Source organism: Lynx rufus, unplaced genomic scaffold (assembly GCF_022079265.1).
Source record: "Lynx rufus isolate CCGP_SWC_20201006 ecotype Redwood Valley unplaced genomic scaffold, mLynRuf1.p SCAF_16, whole genome shotgun sequence".
NCBI lineage: Eukaryota > Metazoa > Chordata > Mammalia > Carnivora > Felidae > Lynx > Lynx rufus.
Window position 1 is genome coordinate 40,767,411 of NW_025814830.1, and position 17,885 is coordinate 40,785,295.

At 39.3% G+C, this 17,885-nt stretch overlaps 1 protein-coding gene and 1 non-coding gene across 2 annotated transcripts in view; both read right to left on the reverse strand.

The window, feature by feature from the left end:
- The window catches only part of TERF2 (telomeric repeat binding factor 2), a 40,728-nt gene that overhangs the window by 15,082 nt on the left and 7,761 nt on the right, over window positions 1–17,885 (reverse strand). Inside the window, exons 2-4 of the mRNA XM_047078669.1 lie at window positions 9,811–10,197; window positions 9,612–9,707; window positions 8,828–8,958 (exon numbers count right to left, since the gene is read on the reverse strand). Coding sequence (XP_046934625.1) covers window positions 8,828–8,958; window positions 9,612–9,707; window positions 9,811–10,189 — 606 coding nt within the window. The 5' untranslated portion in view covers window positions 10,190–10,197. The remainder of the gene's footprint in view (window positions 1–8,827; window positions 8,959–9,611; window positions 9,708–9,810; window positions 10,198–17,885) is intronic.
- On the reverse strand, window positions 7,630–7,702 carry TRNAK-UUU (transfer RNA lysine (anticodon UUU)). Its single transcript has one exon. It is a non-coding gene; the product is annotated as a tRNA-Lys (tRNA).

Below are 17,885 nucleotides of genomic sequence, written 5' to 3' on the forward strand. Positions count from 1 at the left end.
GAGAAAAACTGAAGGAGATACAGATGAAGAGAAGGAGGAATAGCAAGGGGATTTCAGTATTAATCTCTGGTGATTCTGTCCTCAGCATACAAAGGAAACTGTATACATATACATATACTATATACATACAAATTCAAATGCTCTTGAATAGCAGGCACAACCATATATAAATTCTTGCTGCCCAAGGAAGGTACAAAGTAGGTCTTTTCATTTTAGTCATGACCACATTTGCTTTTACAACATTTTCCGCAGAATAACTATACTCATACTGAACTTTCTTGAAGAATTCAAAGGTTTTACTTTGTATAAAATCATTTAGATCCCATCATGTTTTTAAATTTTATTTAACATGCATATGGTAAAATGAACTTTTTGGGGGGTGTAGTGTTCTTAATTTAAAAACACCTACTGAATCCTGTAACGACCACAGTGGACACAAAAACCATGGATCCAAACACCTCCCTTGTGCTACTTTTCTAGTCACCCCTCCCCATCCCTGACCCCTGGCAACCAATGATCTTCTCAGTTTCATCTTTTCAAGAATGTCATAAATGGGTCGGGGGTGGGCTAGATGGGTGATGGGTATTAAAATGGGCACTCGTGATGAGCACTGGATGTTGTATGTAAGTGATGAATCAATGAATTCTACTGAAACCAATATTGTCTGGTATGTTAACTAAAATTTAATTTAAAAAAAAAGGTCATATAAATCGACTCATACAGTATGTGGCACTTATTTTTTAGAGGCTGTAGCCCTGAGACTGGCTTCTTTCCCTCTGTATAAATGCCTGAGATCCATCTATGTTGTTATAACATCTATATAGTTTTTTTCTTTCTTATGGCTGAGTAGTATTCCATTGTATGAATTTATTGTAGTCCTCCCTCCCCTTTCCTCTACATACTTACCTATGATAAGGTCTAATTTATAAATTAGGCACAGTAAGAGATTAACAACAATAAATGAGAACTGTAACAATATACTATAGTAAAAGTTATGTGAATGTGGTCTCTCAAAATATCTTATTGTACTGTATTCACCCTTCTTGTGATGTGAAATGGTAAGATGCCTATGTGAGGACATGAAATGAGGTGAATGATGTAAGTATCAAGACTTAGCCGTAGGCTACTACTGGCCTTCTGCCTTTTGACTATGTCAGGAGGATCATCTGCTTCCCAACCACAGTTGCCTGTGGGTAACGGAACTGCAGAAAGTGAAACTATGGATGCGGGTGGGGGGGGCTACTGTACTACATTTTGTTTATCCATTCATCCGCTGAAGGATATATGGGTTGTCTGCAAATTTTGGTGATTATGAATAGATGCTAAAACCTTCATGTACAAGTTTTGGGGTAAACATAACATTTCTCTAAAGTAAATAACCACAAGTGGGATTGCTGGGTCATACAGAAAATGTATGTTTAACTTTATATGAGAAATGGCTAAACTGTTTTCCTGAGTGGGTATACCATTCTGCACTCCCGTTGGCAATGTGTGAGAGTTCCAGTTGCTCCACATCATTAGTGTATTTTTTGAAGTTGAGCTATTCTAATAGTATGTCCTGTATTCACTCATTTTAATTGGTATTTCTCTATTGACTAAATGATGTTGAACATCTTTTCATGTGTTTATGTGCCATTTGTACATTCTCTTTGAGGAGACTTTTGCCCATTTTTTAAATGGTGCTTTTTTTTTTTTTGAGGCTTCTTTATATATTTTGAACACATGTCCTTTGTCAGATAGTGATTTGTAAATATTCCAGTCTATGGCTTGTCTTCATTCTCTTAAGTGTTTTGCTCGGAAAAAAAGTTTTAAATTCTTGTTAAGTCCAATTTACCAGTATTTCCTCTTATCAAAATTTCCTCTTAGCCCTGTGTCGGGCTCTGCACTTACAGCACAGAGCCTGCTTGGGATTCTCTTTCATTCTCTCTCTCTACCCCTCCCCCACTTGCACGGGTGCTCTCTCAAAATAAAGTTAAAAAAAAATTTTTTTTAATGTTTATTTATTTTGAGAGACAGAGTGCGAATAGGGGAGGGGCAGAGAGAGAGGGAGACACAAGAATCCCAAGCAGGCTCCAGGCTCCGAGCTGTCAGCACAGAGCCCAATGTGGGGCTCGAACCCACGAACCATGAGATTATGACCTGAGCTGAAGTCAGACACTTAACCAGCTGAGCCACCCAGGTGCCCCGAAATAAATATAGTTAAAAAAAAATTCCTCTTATGTATCATGCTCAGTGTCATAGCTAAGAATTTTTGTCTGAGTCCAGGACATAAAGATTTTCTTTCATGTTCTCCTCTAAGTTTTACAGCTTTACATTTTGCATTTATTTTAATTTTTTTATTTTGAGAGAGAGAGTGTATGCACATGAGTGGGGGAGAGGGGCAGAGGTTGAGAGTGAGAGAATCTTAAATAGGCTCTGCGCTCAGCACAGCTGGGCTCAATCCCAGGACCCGGGGATCCTGACCTGAGCTGAAATCAAGAGTTGGTTGCTCAACTGACTGAACTACCCAGGTACCTACATTTTACATTTAGATTATTTTGAATTAATTTTTGTAAGTTGTAGGTCAAGGTTCACTTTTTGCATGTGGACATCCAGCTGTTTCGTATCATTTGTTGAAGACTAGCCTTTTCCGTTGAATACCTTTTCCATTGCATTGCTTTCAAATTTTTGTCAAAAATGAAGGTCATATTTGTGTAGGCCTATTTCTGGACTCTTGTTCCATTAACCTATGTTTATAGTCCTGAGCAGCTTTATAGTAAGTCTTAAAATTGTGTAGTGAGTCCTCCACTTTGTTCTTCTTTTACAAAATTGTTTTGGTTATTTAGTACTATAGTCATTGGGGTCTTCATTCCATTGCCTGGAGAGAACTGACCTCTTAACTATATTGTCTTCCAGTCCATGAACGTGGTGTGCCTTTCTATGTATTAGGTCTTGATTTCTCTCATTAGCATTTTGTGTTTTTCCACATAAAGATCCTACCCATGTTTTACTAGACATATACTTAAGTATTTATTTTTCTTCTTTTTGGGAGCTATTATAAATGGCACTGTTTTGATAATTTCAAGTCATTCACTGCTAATATATACTGGACATATGAATAATTTTTGAATGTTGATTTTATATCCTCCAATCTTGCTATACTTACTTACAGACTTTTTAGTATATTGTATGGGATTTTCCATATAGACAGTCATACCATCTGCAAATAGGGACAGTTTTTTTCCTTCCTTTCCAGTCTGTTGTCTTTTATTTCTTTTTCTTGACTTACTGCACTGACTAGGTCTTCCAGTATAACATGGAATGGAAACAGTGAGAATGGACATCCTTGCCTTGTTTTAGATTATAAGCACAAAGCATTCTATCCTCCACCATCTAGGATGATGTTAGCTATAGGTTTTCCGTAGATGTCTTTTATCAGGTTGAGAAAGTTCTATTCCTAGTTTGCTGAGTGTTCTTATCAGGAACTAATGAATTTTGTTAAATGCCTTTTCTGCATCAATTGAAAGATCATATGTTTTATTCTTCTTTAGACTAATAGAGTGGAGTACACTGATTGATTTTCAAGTTTCAAACCAGCCTTGCATTCCTGGGGTTTAGTTTCCCCACTGTGCTATACACTGCATCTGCATCCACAGCAAGCAGCAGGATAGACAGTAAAGAAGCAGTGGAATTTGCTCTGCATTCTAGGGATTACAGCTCCACTGCTAAAAGAGAAAGGGTTCTCTTCCTTCAGTTTTAGGTGCCAGCCCTGCTGCCAGTGTCATCACTGGGCCACTGCTGCCACCAGTGCAGTATTGCCTGGGTGCTGGGGCAGGAGAGAAGGGAGGAAAAAAAAGCCTGGGATTTTTCCCACCCTCCCTGACCCTCAGGAGATCTCTTTCTTGCTCCTCAGGCCAGAGATTGGAGTTCTTTCTCTTCCCACCTAGAGTGCACTTCTAGGTTTCGGGAGCCTTCAAGTCCAGGCTAGGTGGTAACAGAGAAGGAAAAAGTGGTCAGCTACTCATCACCAGTTGGTGGACCTTCAAATTCTCGTCTTCTTCCCCACCTGCTTACTATCATTTACATTTTTGAATTGTCAAATAGGTGCTCCACACAATCTGTCCAGGACTTAGACTTGCATTAAGTAAGACAGAAGAGAATATGGTTACTCTGTCTTTTCCAGAATTAGAACCAGGTCCTAATATATTTACTTTGTAAAATAAGAAAGGAAATGTGAATGCTTTCAAAATCTAAATTAAAAGTCTGCCTCCAACATTTGTGCTATGAACTTATCTTTTAAATCTATTTTTAATTTCCTGGAAAGTTTTTTGTTTGTTTTAAAGAAATGAACTCTTGCTTTTTCACTTGAAAGTTTTCAGAAAGCAGTATAATTTCTTTGCTTATGTATATATCTCTAAGGTTCTTAGGGTGTAAGCAATAGCAATGGTCTCTGGCTAACTTAAATAAAAAGGAAATTCCAAGCACAGATTTTCTATACAGGCAAGATGAGTTTATATTGGGCAACAGCTGGGGGGGGGGGAGGGGCAGTAAATCGCAGAAGGCACATAGAAAGAGAAAACCAAAACTCACAGAAGGGAAGAAAGGCTAAAGAAAAAAACTCAGAAAGAAACCAGGCTGTTGTGGGAAACAGGAATACTCAAAAAGCTCTGACAAAGCTTTTTATTTCAAAAATTAAGGTACTTAAAGAGTGTGTTTTATGCACCCAGCCCCCCCCCCAAATTGGGTAAGGCCTCAAAAAGTGCTGTTACCAAAGGTGCAGGGGAGAATGATACACAGCAAAAAGCAACAAATAAATGCTTTCCCAATAATATACCATACATGTTACTCTCTGCTGTTCTCCACAGAAACCTGAGGAATCTTTCAGTTATGAAGAGAAAACCAATTTAGCCTCAATACTATTAACAGCTTACAGAAGCAGTTCTCAAACTTTTTAGTCTCAGGATTCCTTTATACGTTTTGTGGTTTTAATCTTTATTTATTTTGAGAGAGAGACAGAGTGTGAGCAGGGGAGGAGCCAAGAGAGAGGGAGACAGAATCCGAAGCAGACTCCAGGCCCTGAGCTGTCATCACAGAGCCTGACGCAGGGCTTGAACTCACAAACCGTGAGATCATGGCCTGAACCAAAGTCGGACATTTAACCGACTGAGCCACCCAGGCGCCCCAGGATTCCTTTATACTTTTAAATGTTAATGAGGACCCCAAAGAACTTGTTTTTGTGGGTTATAGAAATATATTAGAAATATATTACAAATATAAAACAAAAATTTTTAATATTTATTAATTCATTAAAAACAACAAACTCATTGCAGGTTAATATAAATATCTTTATGAAAAATTACTGTATTTTCTAAGATAAAAGTCTAATGAGAAAGCTGGCCTTGTTTTACATTTTGGCAAATCTCCTTAATATCTGGCTTAATAGAAGAAAGTTGGATTCTCATATCTGCTTCTGCATTCATATTGATGTGATGTGTTGTTTTGGTTAAAATATACTAAAAAACTCCATCCTCACATAGATATGAAGTTGGAAAAGCGAGGAGTATTTTTAACAGACCTTTGAGAAAATTGTGGATATTCTTCTTTGATTCTACACCAAACTTGGGCAAGTGAACCTTTCATCATCTGTTACATTAAAATCTGTTAGTCTATCTTGCATTTTAAATGGATCTTTTACCCATGAATGATTTTATAATATATTGCATTGGCCATTTGGAAAATATTTATTTACTGAATTATGTAGATCTTCCAAATGTTGACACATTCATTAAAAATACCTTGAAAATAACCGATATTAATAATCACCATCAATCTTATCAGAAAAATCTAAGAATTGGGAAACTGTCAGGCACATCAATACCAGTTTTCCAGAATTTTAATTTTTACTTGAAAGCATCAGTTTTTATCAATGGCAACAAATACTATCAGTGTTTTCTCTGAAGTGACAAATTCCCTTTGCTCTTTTACAAGAAAATGACTGCCAAATGCCCACACCTAAAGAGCCAAAATGTGTCAGTTCTTTTCAGTTAAAAAAAAGAAAGGTGTTCGTTCCATTAAAAAAGTGCTAGATCAGCATGCAACTCAAACAGTCACACAAGTGATTTCCTGAAGCCAACCATCAAGTTTTGGTATATGGCAGAAATGCTTCGAGCAAACTTCCTACTTTGTCACGCAAAATACTGAAAAGATCTTTGCTCAAGGGTCTAGATTTAATAAAATTAATAATTTTAGTGCTTTATCAGTGATCTTCTAAATTGAAACTGGCTTTTATTTGTTATTTAAACTGCAAGAATGTGGCAATGAAGACTCCAATGGCTACTCTACAGGTTACCACCACCTTAGTCATGCCAAGATACCAGCAATTTTACCCATCACTGCTTTTACACCATTAGTGCAGTCAATGCACAGAAAGTCAACTAATGTTTTGGCATTGTTTATGAAAATAGTTTTTTGATTCCTGAAGGGGTACCAAAGACCTGTAGAAATGCCTACATCATACAATGAAAAGTTCTAACTTAACAAATAACCTATTTGTAAACTTGAACAAAAATTTAATAGACATTTAAATGAATGTTGTGAAACTTTACAAAAAGCTGAAAATGCATCAAAAAGCTTCAGTGAGCCTAGGTACTCCATGGCATTTTCCCAAAGGTGACCATTAACAGATTCTAGGAATCTAAATGAAAAATTTTTAATAAGAAATTAGGAGGCAAGTGATACAGTATCACTGAATAAGAGTTCAAGGTAATTGTGGTAGCCAGCCTCTAAAATGCCCTGCAGTGATCCCCACACCCTGCACAGTCCCATTACACACTAATCCATAGTTGGTCTGGTCTGTGTGACCAACAGCATATGGCACAAGTGATGATACTTGTGAAATTAGGTTATAAAAGACTGCAGCTTGTGTCTTGGGCTCTTGTTCTCCTGGATCACTTGCTCTAAAGGAAGCAAGCCATCACACCGTAAACAGCCCTGCAGAGAGGCGAGAAGCTGAAGTCTCTACCTAACAACCAGCAAGGAAGTGAGTCCTGCTAACAACCAACCACGTGAGTGAGCATGAGAATAGATCCTTCAACCCCAGATGAGTCTTGAGATGATTGCAATCCTAGTGGACAGCCTGACTATAATCTCATGAGAGACCTCAAGCCAAAAGCACTCAGCTGAACCACTATCAGATTCCTGACTCTTGGAAAATGAGAGATCATATTAACTGTTTTAAGCTGCTAAATTTTGCGGTATTTGGTCCACAGCAATAACAGTTTAATACAGTGAGTATAACAAGAAATCTGGTACCTGATGGAAAATGGAAAAGAACAAGGTCAACATAAGAGTATGGTTGACAGTTTTAAGGTCATTTGCATTTCGCTAATAGATTTTTCCTAAGGAAGCCCCCAAATGTGATCTATAAACTTAAAAAAAAAAAAAATAAAACAACAAATATGCAGATGAAACCCACAAATACTCTTCCAGAAGAAGGGATAGAAATAAATCTATGTAGCTCTTGTGTTTTAAAGGAATTGCACTTCTGAATCTGCTACCTAACTTAACAGGAATTACATGAATTATTTTGAACTGGTACCATTTCTTCCTTTTTTTTTTTTTTTTAAAGATTTTATTTTTAAGTAATCTCTATACCCAACATGGGGCTTGAACTCACAACCCTGAGATCAAAAGTCTCATGCTCTACTGACTGAGCCAGCCAGGCACGCAATGGTGTACCATTTCTTCCCATTCAAAAGATCTTTAGCTATTCTGAAAGTAGGCAGAGATTTCTCCTCCTTTGCTAATATGTCTTCTCTGACATTGTCCCTCCATCACAAACTTGACTTACCTATACTAAAAATCTATTCTTGGAATTATTCCTCTTTGGAATTTGGATTCTCTGAGCATTCTCTCCAAAACCAAAAGTAGCTCCTTAATTGAATAAATATCTGTACCTCACACACACTAGTTGTCTTTTTTAACAGGGTACCTAAGTACCCAGCACACAGCCAAAGGACAGAAAGTCTTCCTTGCTTAAGCAAAGTTTTATCTCCACACCCCTACCTGAGATCCTATGTTTTAAGGATCCTTTTCTTAACAGTTTCCTTACTTTCCACCACCAAGGCAATGCTCAGCTGTTAATTCTTCACTCCCCACCTCCACATCTGCTTCCACCACCACCACCACCCCCCCCCCCCCCCCCGCCCGCAGCCTTGGTTTTTTTCTGACTGGTTTCCACTGCCTGTTGTGTTTTAAGTAAGTTCTACTATCTGAAGCTAGCTGAGCCATGACACACACACTCATATTCCTAGATACCCCAGTAGCTTTTTCCTTGTTAAGAACACTGGCTATGCCAGCCTTCTACCATTACTGGTTTTCTAACTGGCTGATTATCCCAGCACCTTTGATTCTGTTTGTTCAAAGGCAATGTTCCTCTTCAAAGTCAGTCCCACATTTCTCAAGGCCCCAGTTATCCTCTTTGGTTTATTATAAACAAGGATGACCAAATCCTAGGCCTGTTACTTCTAGCCCTTTCACGATGCTCCTGAATGGTGTAATAACCTCCAAAATGTCAGTCTTCAATGCCAACCCATTTCCTTTGTATTGCCTCTTCTGCCAAGGCCACAAGGAAAGCAACCAAAATTACAAAAGCAGCGTACCTGCCATTAACACTTTCCAAGCCTGACCTGGGAAGGGGTCACCTGAAGAGATATAACATCTGTGTGTGTCTACATTTCAATATGTTCACTTGCTCTCTCCATCGTCACACAGAAAAGATAAGCATTGGTATGCTCAAAGACATCTGATTTTTGTCAAAAGAAAAAAAGAAATAAATACAGAGCCTTACAGCTTCCTTGACCAGTTTTCTACTGGATTCCACCACTGCCTCTGTCAGTGTAAATTCCGTTTTAATCATCTCCAGCACATTGATAGCTGATTCCAGTGGTGTGAGCTCAGCCTCCATATCAAAGGAACAGTCTAGGACAAAGAGCACAGTTTTCGCTTTAAGAGATTTTATAAGAAGCAGAAACAACATGTCCAAAATACATGTTTATCTGAAAAGACACATGTAAATATGGTAACATTTGCATTTAACTTGCTAACAGATTGGCTACAAGCTTACAAACATATTAAGAGTTCAAATTCAAGCCAATGAATTTGAAGTGACTATTTTTTAATTTTCAAGACAGGTAAAAATTTATTTTTTAACCCATGTATTTGCATCTCAAATTTCAGGGTACACACATCCTCCTCAGATACAAGCGACCAGAAACTGGAAACAGTTTTGCTAACAGCTCTCAAGTTCAATTAAAAAAAAAAAAGTGCTTATACTCTGGAAAACATTCTACCGGGAAAAATTTGGCCATCTTAACATAACTCATTAGATCGCAGCAAAGTTGGGGCAAGCAAGAAACAGGTGGGAGGAAATAAAAAATAGAAAAGCAGACAAGAGAATCTTAACTGGAGAAAACTAAACCCAGGGAATAGACTCATTTTAGAAGGAAAAAGATCACCGTGATCGAGACATAGTAGTGCACCTTCACCCCGAATCCTTCAGTTCTGGACATAAGTTGGAAAACAACAACGTAACCCTAAATTAGTATGCCCTGAGAACACAAAAATTGCCATACCTAAATTTTCCCCTTCTTCGATGCGCGACAGGCACTGCATAACCCGCAGCAGCCGAGAAACGGTATGCTCCTTCCCCAAGGGCCTGACAAGCAGAGCTAGGAAAGAAGACATCGTTGGCTCGGCGACCCCCAGCCCCGACACCCGGGCCCCACAAATCCCCTTCCCCGGCCAGCCTCCTTCCCTAGGTCCGGCCCTCACCCTGCATGATGTCCCGGATCTGCCTGAAGTCCCCGTACCGGCTACCCCGAAAGGCCCGCAGCGCCTCGTGGAAGTAGAACTTGAGCACCCAGCGGTTGACCGCCTCCTCCAGCCGTGCCTCCCCCGCGCCCCGCTCCGCGGCGCCCCCCAGCCCCGGCTCCTGGCGCCCCCGCCGAGCGCGCCCGCTGCTGCGGGACGCCCGCCGGCCTGCCGCCCGCCCGCTGCCGTCGCTGCTCCCGCCTCCTCCCGCCATCGCGTCCGATCGCCGCGCGCCCTCCCCGCCTTCCCGGCCGGGCCGCTTCTTCGACTGTGACGCCTCCGGGTCACGCACAACGCCCGGGCCGGAAGCGGGGCTTGCCGTCCCGGCTCCCGCGGCCATGACACGGACTGCGTTCCTAGCCGCCCGCGGGCTTCTGGGAGGGAAAAGACTATGGATCGCTAACTCCCTCTCGGACCCCGTAGTTCCCAGTATACAGGCCGCAATGACTGATGGGGCTTGGAGTCCAAGCCGTCCAGTAGGGTAAACCAACGCAGTTTGCGGTCAAGTATCAACTTTGCTCCTAAATGATGGAATACTATAAGATACTGGGACTGCGTATAAGATACTGAAAGATAAATACGTGCAGCTTATTTAGCACTTAAAATTGTGAAGTGTAGCACACACTATGGAAATTTTATTAAATAGATTTACATTTTTTAACAATTTAAAGCAAAGGCCAGTGTAAACCCAATCGAGGTCAAGAATATGACCGGCACCCCAGAAACCTCTCGACATATAAGACATAATTTTTCTTAATTACAAAAATAGTACCTGCTGTGGAACAATTAAAAAAAAAATAAGCAAAGGGATTAACATTTATTTTTTTTTTAACATTTATTTATTATTGAGAGAGAGGGAGAGACAGAGGATGAGCATGGGAGGGGCAGAGAGAGAGGGAGACACAGAATCCGAAGCAGGCTCTAGGCTCTGAGCTGTCAGCACAGAGCCCGACGCGGGGCTCGAACTCACAGACCGCGAGATCATGACCTGAGCTGAAGTCGGACGCTTAACCGACTGAGCCACCCAGGCGCCCCAAAGGATTAACATTTAAATCACCCATAATCTCACAGGCAAGAATAAACTGACATGCAGTTTAGGTTTATGGCCTATGTCCAATGTCTTTTGCATACCGTGTGTGTGTGTGTGTGTGTGTGTGTGTGTGTGTGTATTTACTAAAAATGGCATTATACTATATATATTTTATATAACCTTCATTTTTCATTTAATGCATAATCAACATCTTTCCATGCCATTACATTTTTTTCCCCTACAGCATCTTTAGCAGCTACTAATCTTTAGCATTCTAATATATGGGTGAACCAAAGTTTTCTTTATTTAAGCCCCTACTGTAAGATGTTTAGGAAATTTCAAATTTTTCTAATTTTAGACAGTCTCAATATTAGAAACATACTTTTAACGGTATAGTTGCACAAATTTATAATTATTTCATTAAGATCATGTCCTTAAAGTAGAATTAGTGAGTTGAAGGATACACAGTAGAACACATATCCAAATATTTCACTTAATACTCTTTGACAGTTCCCTTTTGTTTTTGAACAAGTTGCAGACGCCTTAACTTTACATTTAAAGCCTGAAGAGATTGCCTATTTGCCAACCTCATTTTGAGCTCACGTTTGTAAAACTTCTTTTTATTTTTTTAAGTGTTTGTTTACTTTTGGGAGAGAGAGAGAGAGAGAGAGAGAGAGAGAGAGAGAGAGAGAGTGAGAGGGGAAGAGGCAGAGAGAGAGGGAGACACAGAATCTGAAGCAGGCTCCAGGCTCCGAACTGTCAGCACAGAGCCTGAGGTGGGACTTGAACCCACGAACCACAAGATCATGACCTGAAACAAAGTCAAATGCTTAATCTACTGAGCCACCCAGGCGCTCCACGTATGTGCAACTTGTTACATTTCCTTATCACCTGCTACTCAGTCGCCCTGGAACCTTCATCTTGTCTATTCTAGCCTAACTAAGTCCTTCTTGTCAGTCAAGCCTCATTTAAGAGAATTTCAACCTTTCTTGGCTTTTGGGGCAGGGTTAAATCGCCCTGCTGCTTCCTCCTTAGCAGCTCATATATCATCCTTCCTGAAATACATTGTTTAGAGTTAGTTTCTTGTTCACTCTACATCCTGGAACCTAGCCCAGAGCCTGACACATTTCTTGAGGTTGGATCGAATTGACTAGGCACATGAGGAAGGCTTTTGATACACACTGAAAGACCATACCACCAGCAAATTATATTTATTGAAATGTAATTTCATGCCCACCAGCAAACTATATTTACCGAAACAGAGACATTCTTAGGACAAACTCGCAGTTCTTATGTGTTTGTGTTGTGATTTTCTAGATACAGAACAGCTGACTACGTAATTTTATGACTGCACAGGATACTTTCCCTGAGTTCTTCTCTCCCTTTTTGTCCTTGTAGATTGGCCTGGGGAGGACTTAAAAAAAATCATGGTCATTCTCTCCTTCTCCAGGTTCTCTTCTTGTCCAACTCCAGTTCCAAATCCACTTGCAACCCTCACCTTGCTGGACACATTCCTGAACCTTACTTTTTTTTTTTTTTTTCTGTGATGGGCTTGCCAATAGACCTTGGAGAGTCCATTCCCCATTTCTTCATTGGAAACATCATTATCCCTATCTTCCACAGCCAGGGGAATGAATGGGTAAGGAGTATTTCCAAAGAACTAAGTGGGCCTGGAGTCAATGTAGGAAGGAAGTGGGGACATAGGATGTGAGTCACCAATAGCTCTCTTTGATGCTCTTGGAATCTACCAACCAGTACCCATACCAAATAGAGAAATACCAGTTGTAGTGAGTGGTGTGCCCCCTCCCTGAGAGGCCTAGCAACTGGTTGAGCTTCAAAGCCTCTTCTACCTGACCCTTTGGGTTAGTGCCAGCAAAGACCCAGTTTGGGACCACTGAAGAATAACTCAGGTGGGCAAGTGGCAGCATCATTGAGGTTGAGAAATCACATGCTAGACCCTTGAATTAGTTAGACATAGACCTGAATCTGTATAGTATCCTGGTCTTTCCAAGTTTCTGTGTTGTGGACATTCCAGAATAGGAAGAGGCCTCTAAGTGTGACAGATCTTTGGTGATTTGGGCTACTTTGCCATCCCAGCCTGCCTGCCTTAACCAGGAGCCAATTTACCTATCTCACATTCTGACTCTTCTGCTTGTTAGTCACATAAGCTTGGGCAAATTACTTAACCACCTATCTACCTCTGTTACATTATCTGTGAGGCACAAACAATAGACGTGCCTCATGGGGTTGTATGAAAATTAAGTGAATTACTATTTCCAGTGCCCTTCACAGAGGGCTTGGCTCATTATTTGGGCTCAGTAAGCATAAAATATTTTTATTAACGCATCCAGTATTTTCCTGAAAAGTCTTTCCTCCTCTTCTCTACCAAAATTCTCATTTTTCCTTTCCTTTTTTTTTTAAATTAAGCTATAACTTACATAAAATGTGTAAACATTAAGTGTAAAGCTTGTTTAGTTTTCTCTTCATTTTTCAAAGTCACACCATCATATGGTTGTCTCTACTCACCACAAATATTCAACTCTTATTTAAGGATTCTGCTTTGAGGAGCTTCAGTGCTTCCTGCCCTCCCTCTGGGCACCAGCAGGAGGCAGTGTGGTATAGGGGAAAAGCTACAGTCAGCAAGTTAATGATCAACAGGCTTCTCCTGGCCTAATAATTTACTGGCTTGAGTAAGAACTTAACCTCTAGTAGTCTTGTTTCTCTCCATCTGCTAAAGAGGACAGATTGCCAAATGGACACTTCACACGATTGTAGTGAAGATGAAATCAGGTAAAGCCTGTAAAACAATGCCTGATACATGTCAATTAAATTGGCAAGGTTAAAAAAAAAATAATACCCAGTGTCAGGGAGGGTGCTGTGAAACACGTACTTTTGGCCAGTGCTGGTGAAACTGTAAATCTATAAAAACTTTCCAAAGAGCAATTCAGGGAAACCAAACCAAACCAAAACAAAAAACAAAAACAAACAAACAAACAACAACAAATAGCAGAAGCCATAAAACTTCCATTGTTTACAAATTCATTCTGTGGAAATAATTGTAAAAGTGCACTAAGATTTGAGTGCAAGCATTTTCATCTCAGCATTACTGATAGTGTACAAAAAATTAGAACTAGAAAGATCTAAAAATAAGGTTATTAAGTAACTCCTGGTGTGTTCATAGTAAGAAATTTTCTCTGTGATAAAAATTATGTCCCCCCATGAAAAACAAGAAAATAAATAAATATGTACCCAAAGATGATTTCATGCTCAAGATATAATAAGAAGAGAAAAATAATTGAAACATATAATGTGACCACAAATTTATGTCAGTTACAATCATGTACACTTTTTTTGTTAACATTTACTATTTACCATGTATTATGCTAGGGTAAATAAATGCTGTTATTTCATTTAATCTTCATCAAAATCCTACAAAAAAAATGGTATTATTACGCCAGTTTTACAGATGGATAAACTGAGGCTCCATGAGGTTGACTTGCCCAAGATGTTATAATGAATTTATGTCTGCCTCCTACTTTTATTTTTTGATTTGATTTGATTTGATTTGATTTGATTTTTGTTGTCTGAGTCCAATTTTAAATCCAGATCTATTTATATTAACCAAGATAGAATGACAAGAGATTTCAAATATTTTCTTCCTTAGACTTTTCTAATTTTTCCTAATTTTCTACAGGAGTAGAGGGAAAAGATCCCCACTAAATGTTATCCTTAATGAAGCCTTAGCATGATGCCTGACTCATGTATGAAGCTCAAGAAAAGCTTCAGAGCCTAATAACTTCCAGTCCAGGACAGGACATTTCCAGTCTTATGTTAGGTAAGATTTTTTAGGTAGTATGCTGTGAGATCATAGAAAAAAAAAAAATAGTCTAGTCCTCCATGGGCATTTGCTCAACATTTATTGAGGCCCTGCTTTGTGAGTTGAAGCTCAGTAGGTTCTAGGGCCACAAATATAGATAAAACACTAATTTTTCCCTGTGAGAGTTCAAGGTCTAGATGGAAGACCGACATGTAAAAATGATACTATATTTTAATTTTGAGCAATGGTAATGTATTCCTTCCATAGCTGCCCACCATCCCCCAAAAGGTAAATAAATATTCCTAAAATGGTTGTTTTAGGTCAAAGTGATAAGAAATAAAATAGGATTGTATGGCACAGTTGAAAGAATCTAGGCTGGTAGTCAGACATAGAATTCCATCTCCAGCACATTCTAAACTGGCCATCTTCAAACTGGAATTATACACATCCCTAAGCATGAAGACTTCTCAAGGGGGATCAACCTTCATGTGTTATCTTTCTTAAAACTGATCTGAGAATACTCCAAAGTCAGAGATCCTGCCAGTTTCTCTGTCCCAATCATCTGTCTCCCACCTTGCAAAAGGTAAGGCATATAATCTACATCCCACTCTGGTGTATATTATGTTGTAAGAAACTAAGTTTGGATACCAATACTGGCATAGTTCAAGACTAATTAACGTCCTGGGGCACCTGGGTGGCTCAGTTGGTTAAGCGTTTGACTTTTGGTTTCAGCTCAGGTCATGATATCATGGTTTGTGAGTTCCAGCCCTGGTTCTGGCTTCACGGTAAGAGCATGGGACCTGCTTAAGATTCTCTCCCTCCCTCTCTCTCTCCCCCTCCCTGTATGTGCACGTGTGCATACTCTCTCTCTCTCTCTCAATAAATAAACTAAAAAAAAAAAAAAAAAAAAAAGACTACTTAAGGTCCCATTAACTACTCCTTCATTCATTTCATTAAGAGATTAACTTTCAGTGGACATAACTTTATGCTGCTTTGATTGATATTATTAGTGTATAACTTATAATGTTAGCTTAAGTCCAAAGAAAATTAATATTTAAACCCTTGTGGTGATAGCATATTTTTAAAGACTTTAAAATCTAAAAAAAGAAAAAATGTAAATACATGGTCATATGTTGTTGCAGAGAAATAGATGATAAATAAGGGACTTTCAAACATAAAAACATGTTACATTAGAGTAATATATGGTGGGAGACATGGATTTCAAGGATAAAAAGAATGATTTAAAATGAATGACTAGTCAAGAAGGGCTTGTCCATATTTTTAAATTTTCAAATGGATGATGGTGAATATCAAATCAGTATGGTACTTATATTTCATTGGATGTATTTATGGCAGTGATATCACAGTTTTATTTTTAAATGTTAAGATCCATAATGTGCCAGAAAGTACATATTTTGCATCTAGTTAGATGTGTGATGAATCACCCCAGAATGTTCCCTGATGCCCTCTTCAAGTCACTCCTCATCCACCAACCACTGTTTGGATTTCAAACATCTTAGTTTCGTCTGCTTCTGAATTTTATATAAACAGAATCATACAGCAGATACCCTTTGTGTCTGACTTCATTTGCATAACAGTGTTTTTGAAATTCATCCATGTCATTCCTTTTTATTGCTGAGTGGTGTTGTATTTTATGAAAATCAACAATTTAGTTAGTCATTTTCCATAGATATTTGGGTTGTTTTCTATTTGGGACAATTAAACATAAGGCTTCTGTAAGCATTGTTGTTCAAGTAATAAGTAAGATGGAGGCTTAAAATTTTTTTAATGTTTATTTTTGAGAGAGAGAGTGCAAGTGGGGGAGGGGCAGAGACAGAGGGGGCCACAGAATCTGAAGCAGGCTCTGGGCTCCGTGGGGCTCAAACTCACGAACCATGAGATCATGACCTGAGCCAAAGTTAGACACTTAACTGAATGAGCCACCCAGGTGCCCCAAGATGGAAACTTTTAGATGTCAACTTTAAAATATGGAAAGAGGGGCGCCTGGGTGGCGCAGTCGGTTAAGCGTCCGACTTCAGCCAGGTCACGATCTCGCAGTCCGTGAGTTCGAGCCCCGCGTCAGGCTCTGCGCTGACAGCTCAGAGCCTGGAGCCTGTTTCGGATTCTGTGTCTCCCTCTCTCTCTGCCCCTCCCCCGTTCATGCTCTGTCTCTCTCTGTCCCAAAAATAAATAAATGTTGAAAAAAAAATTTTTTTTAAATATGGAAAGAGATACACATTGTTAGTCAGTGGTTTCTTTTCTTTTCTTTTTAATTGTGAACTACACTTGACCCTTGAACAGTGCAGAATTTAGAGACACCCCCATACAGTAAAAAATCTGCATGTAACTTTTGACTCCCCCAAAACTTAACTATTGTTGACCAAAAGCCTTACCGATAAACAGTTGATTAACACATATTTTGTATGTTATGTATATCATATACTATATTCTTACAATAAAATAAGCTAGAGAAAAGTAAATGTTATTACGAATATTCTAAGAGTCGGGGCGCCGGGGGGGGGGGGGGCTCAGTCGGTTAAGCGGCCGACTTTGGCTCAGGTCATGATTTCGCGGTCCGTGAGTTCGAGCCCTGCGTCAGGCTCTGTGCTGACAGCTCAGAGCCTGGAACCTGTTTCAGACTCTGTGTCTCCCTCTCTCTGACCCTCCCCTGTTCATGCTCTGTCTCTCTCTGTCTCAAAAATAAATAAACGTTAAAAAATTAAGAAAAAAAAGAATATTCTAAGAGAAAGTGCACATGGCTGGTTCAGTCTGCAGAGCATGTGAATCTTGATCTCAGGGTTATGAGTTCCAGCCCCACATTGGATGTAGAACTCACTAAAAATAAAGAAAAGTATAAGAAAAAATATTAAGTGTATATCCATGTATAAGTGGACCTGTACAATTCACTCAAACCACCCATGTTGTTCAAGGAGCAACTGTATAACATTTGTACAAAAAGGATGCCAAACTGTTTTCCAAAGTAGTTGTACCATTTAACACTGTTGCCTTTGCCTAGTGTTGCAACAAGCTGATGAGCATATGGTTACATTTGTTGCAATTATTTTCTCTTACTCTGTAGTTTATCTAGTATACTCTCTGTAGTATATTTGTGAACCACAATGTGTAACTTTAGTGTAATTGAATCATTCTCTTTATCATTCTTTTCCTTTATCTTGAGCAGTTAGTGGC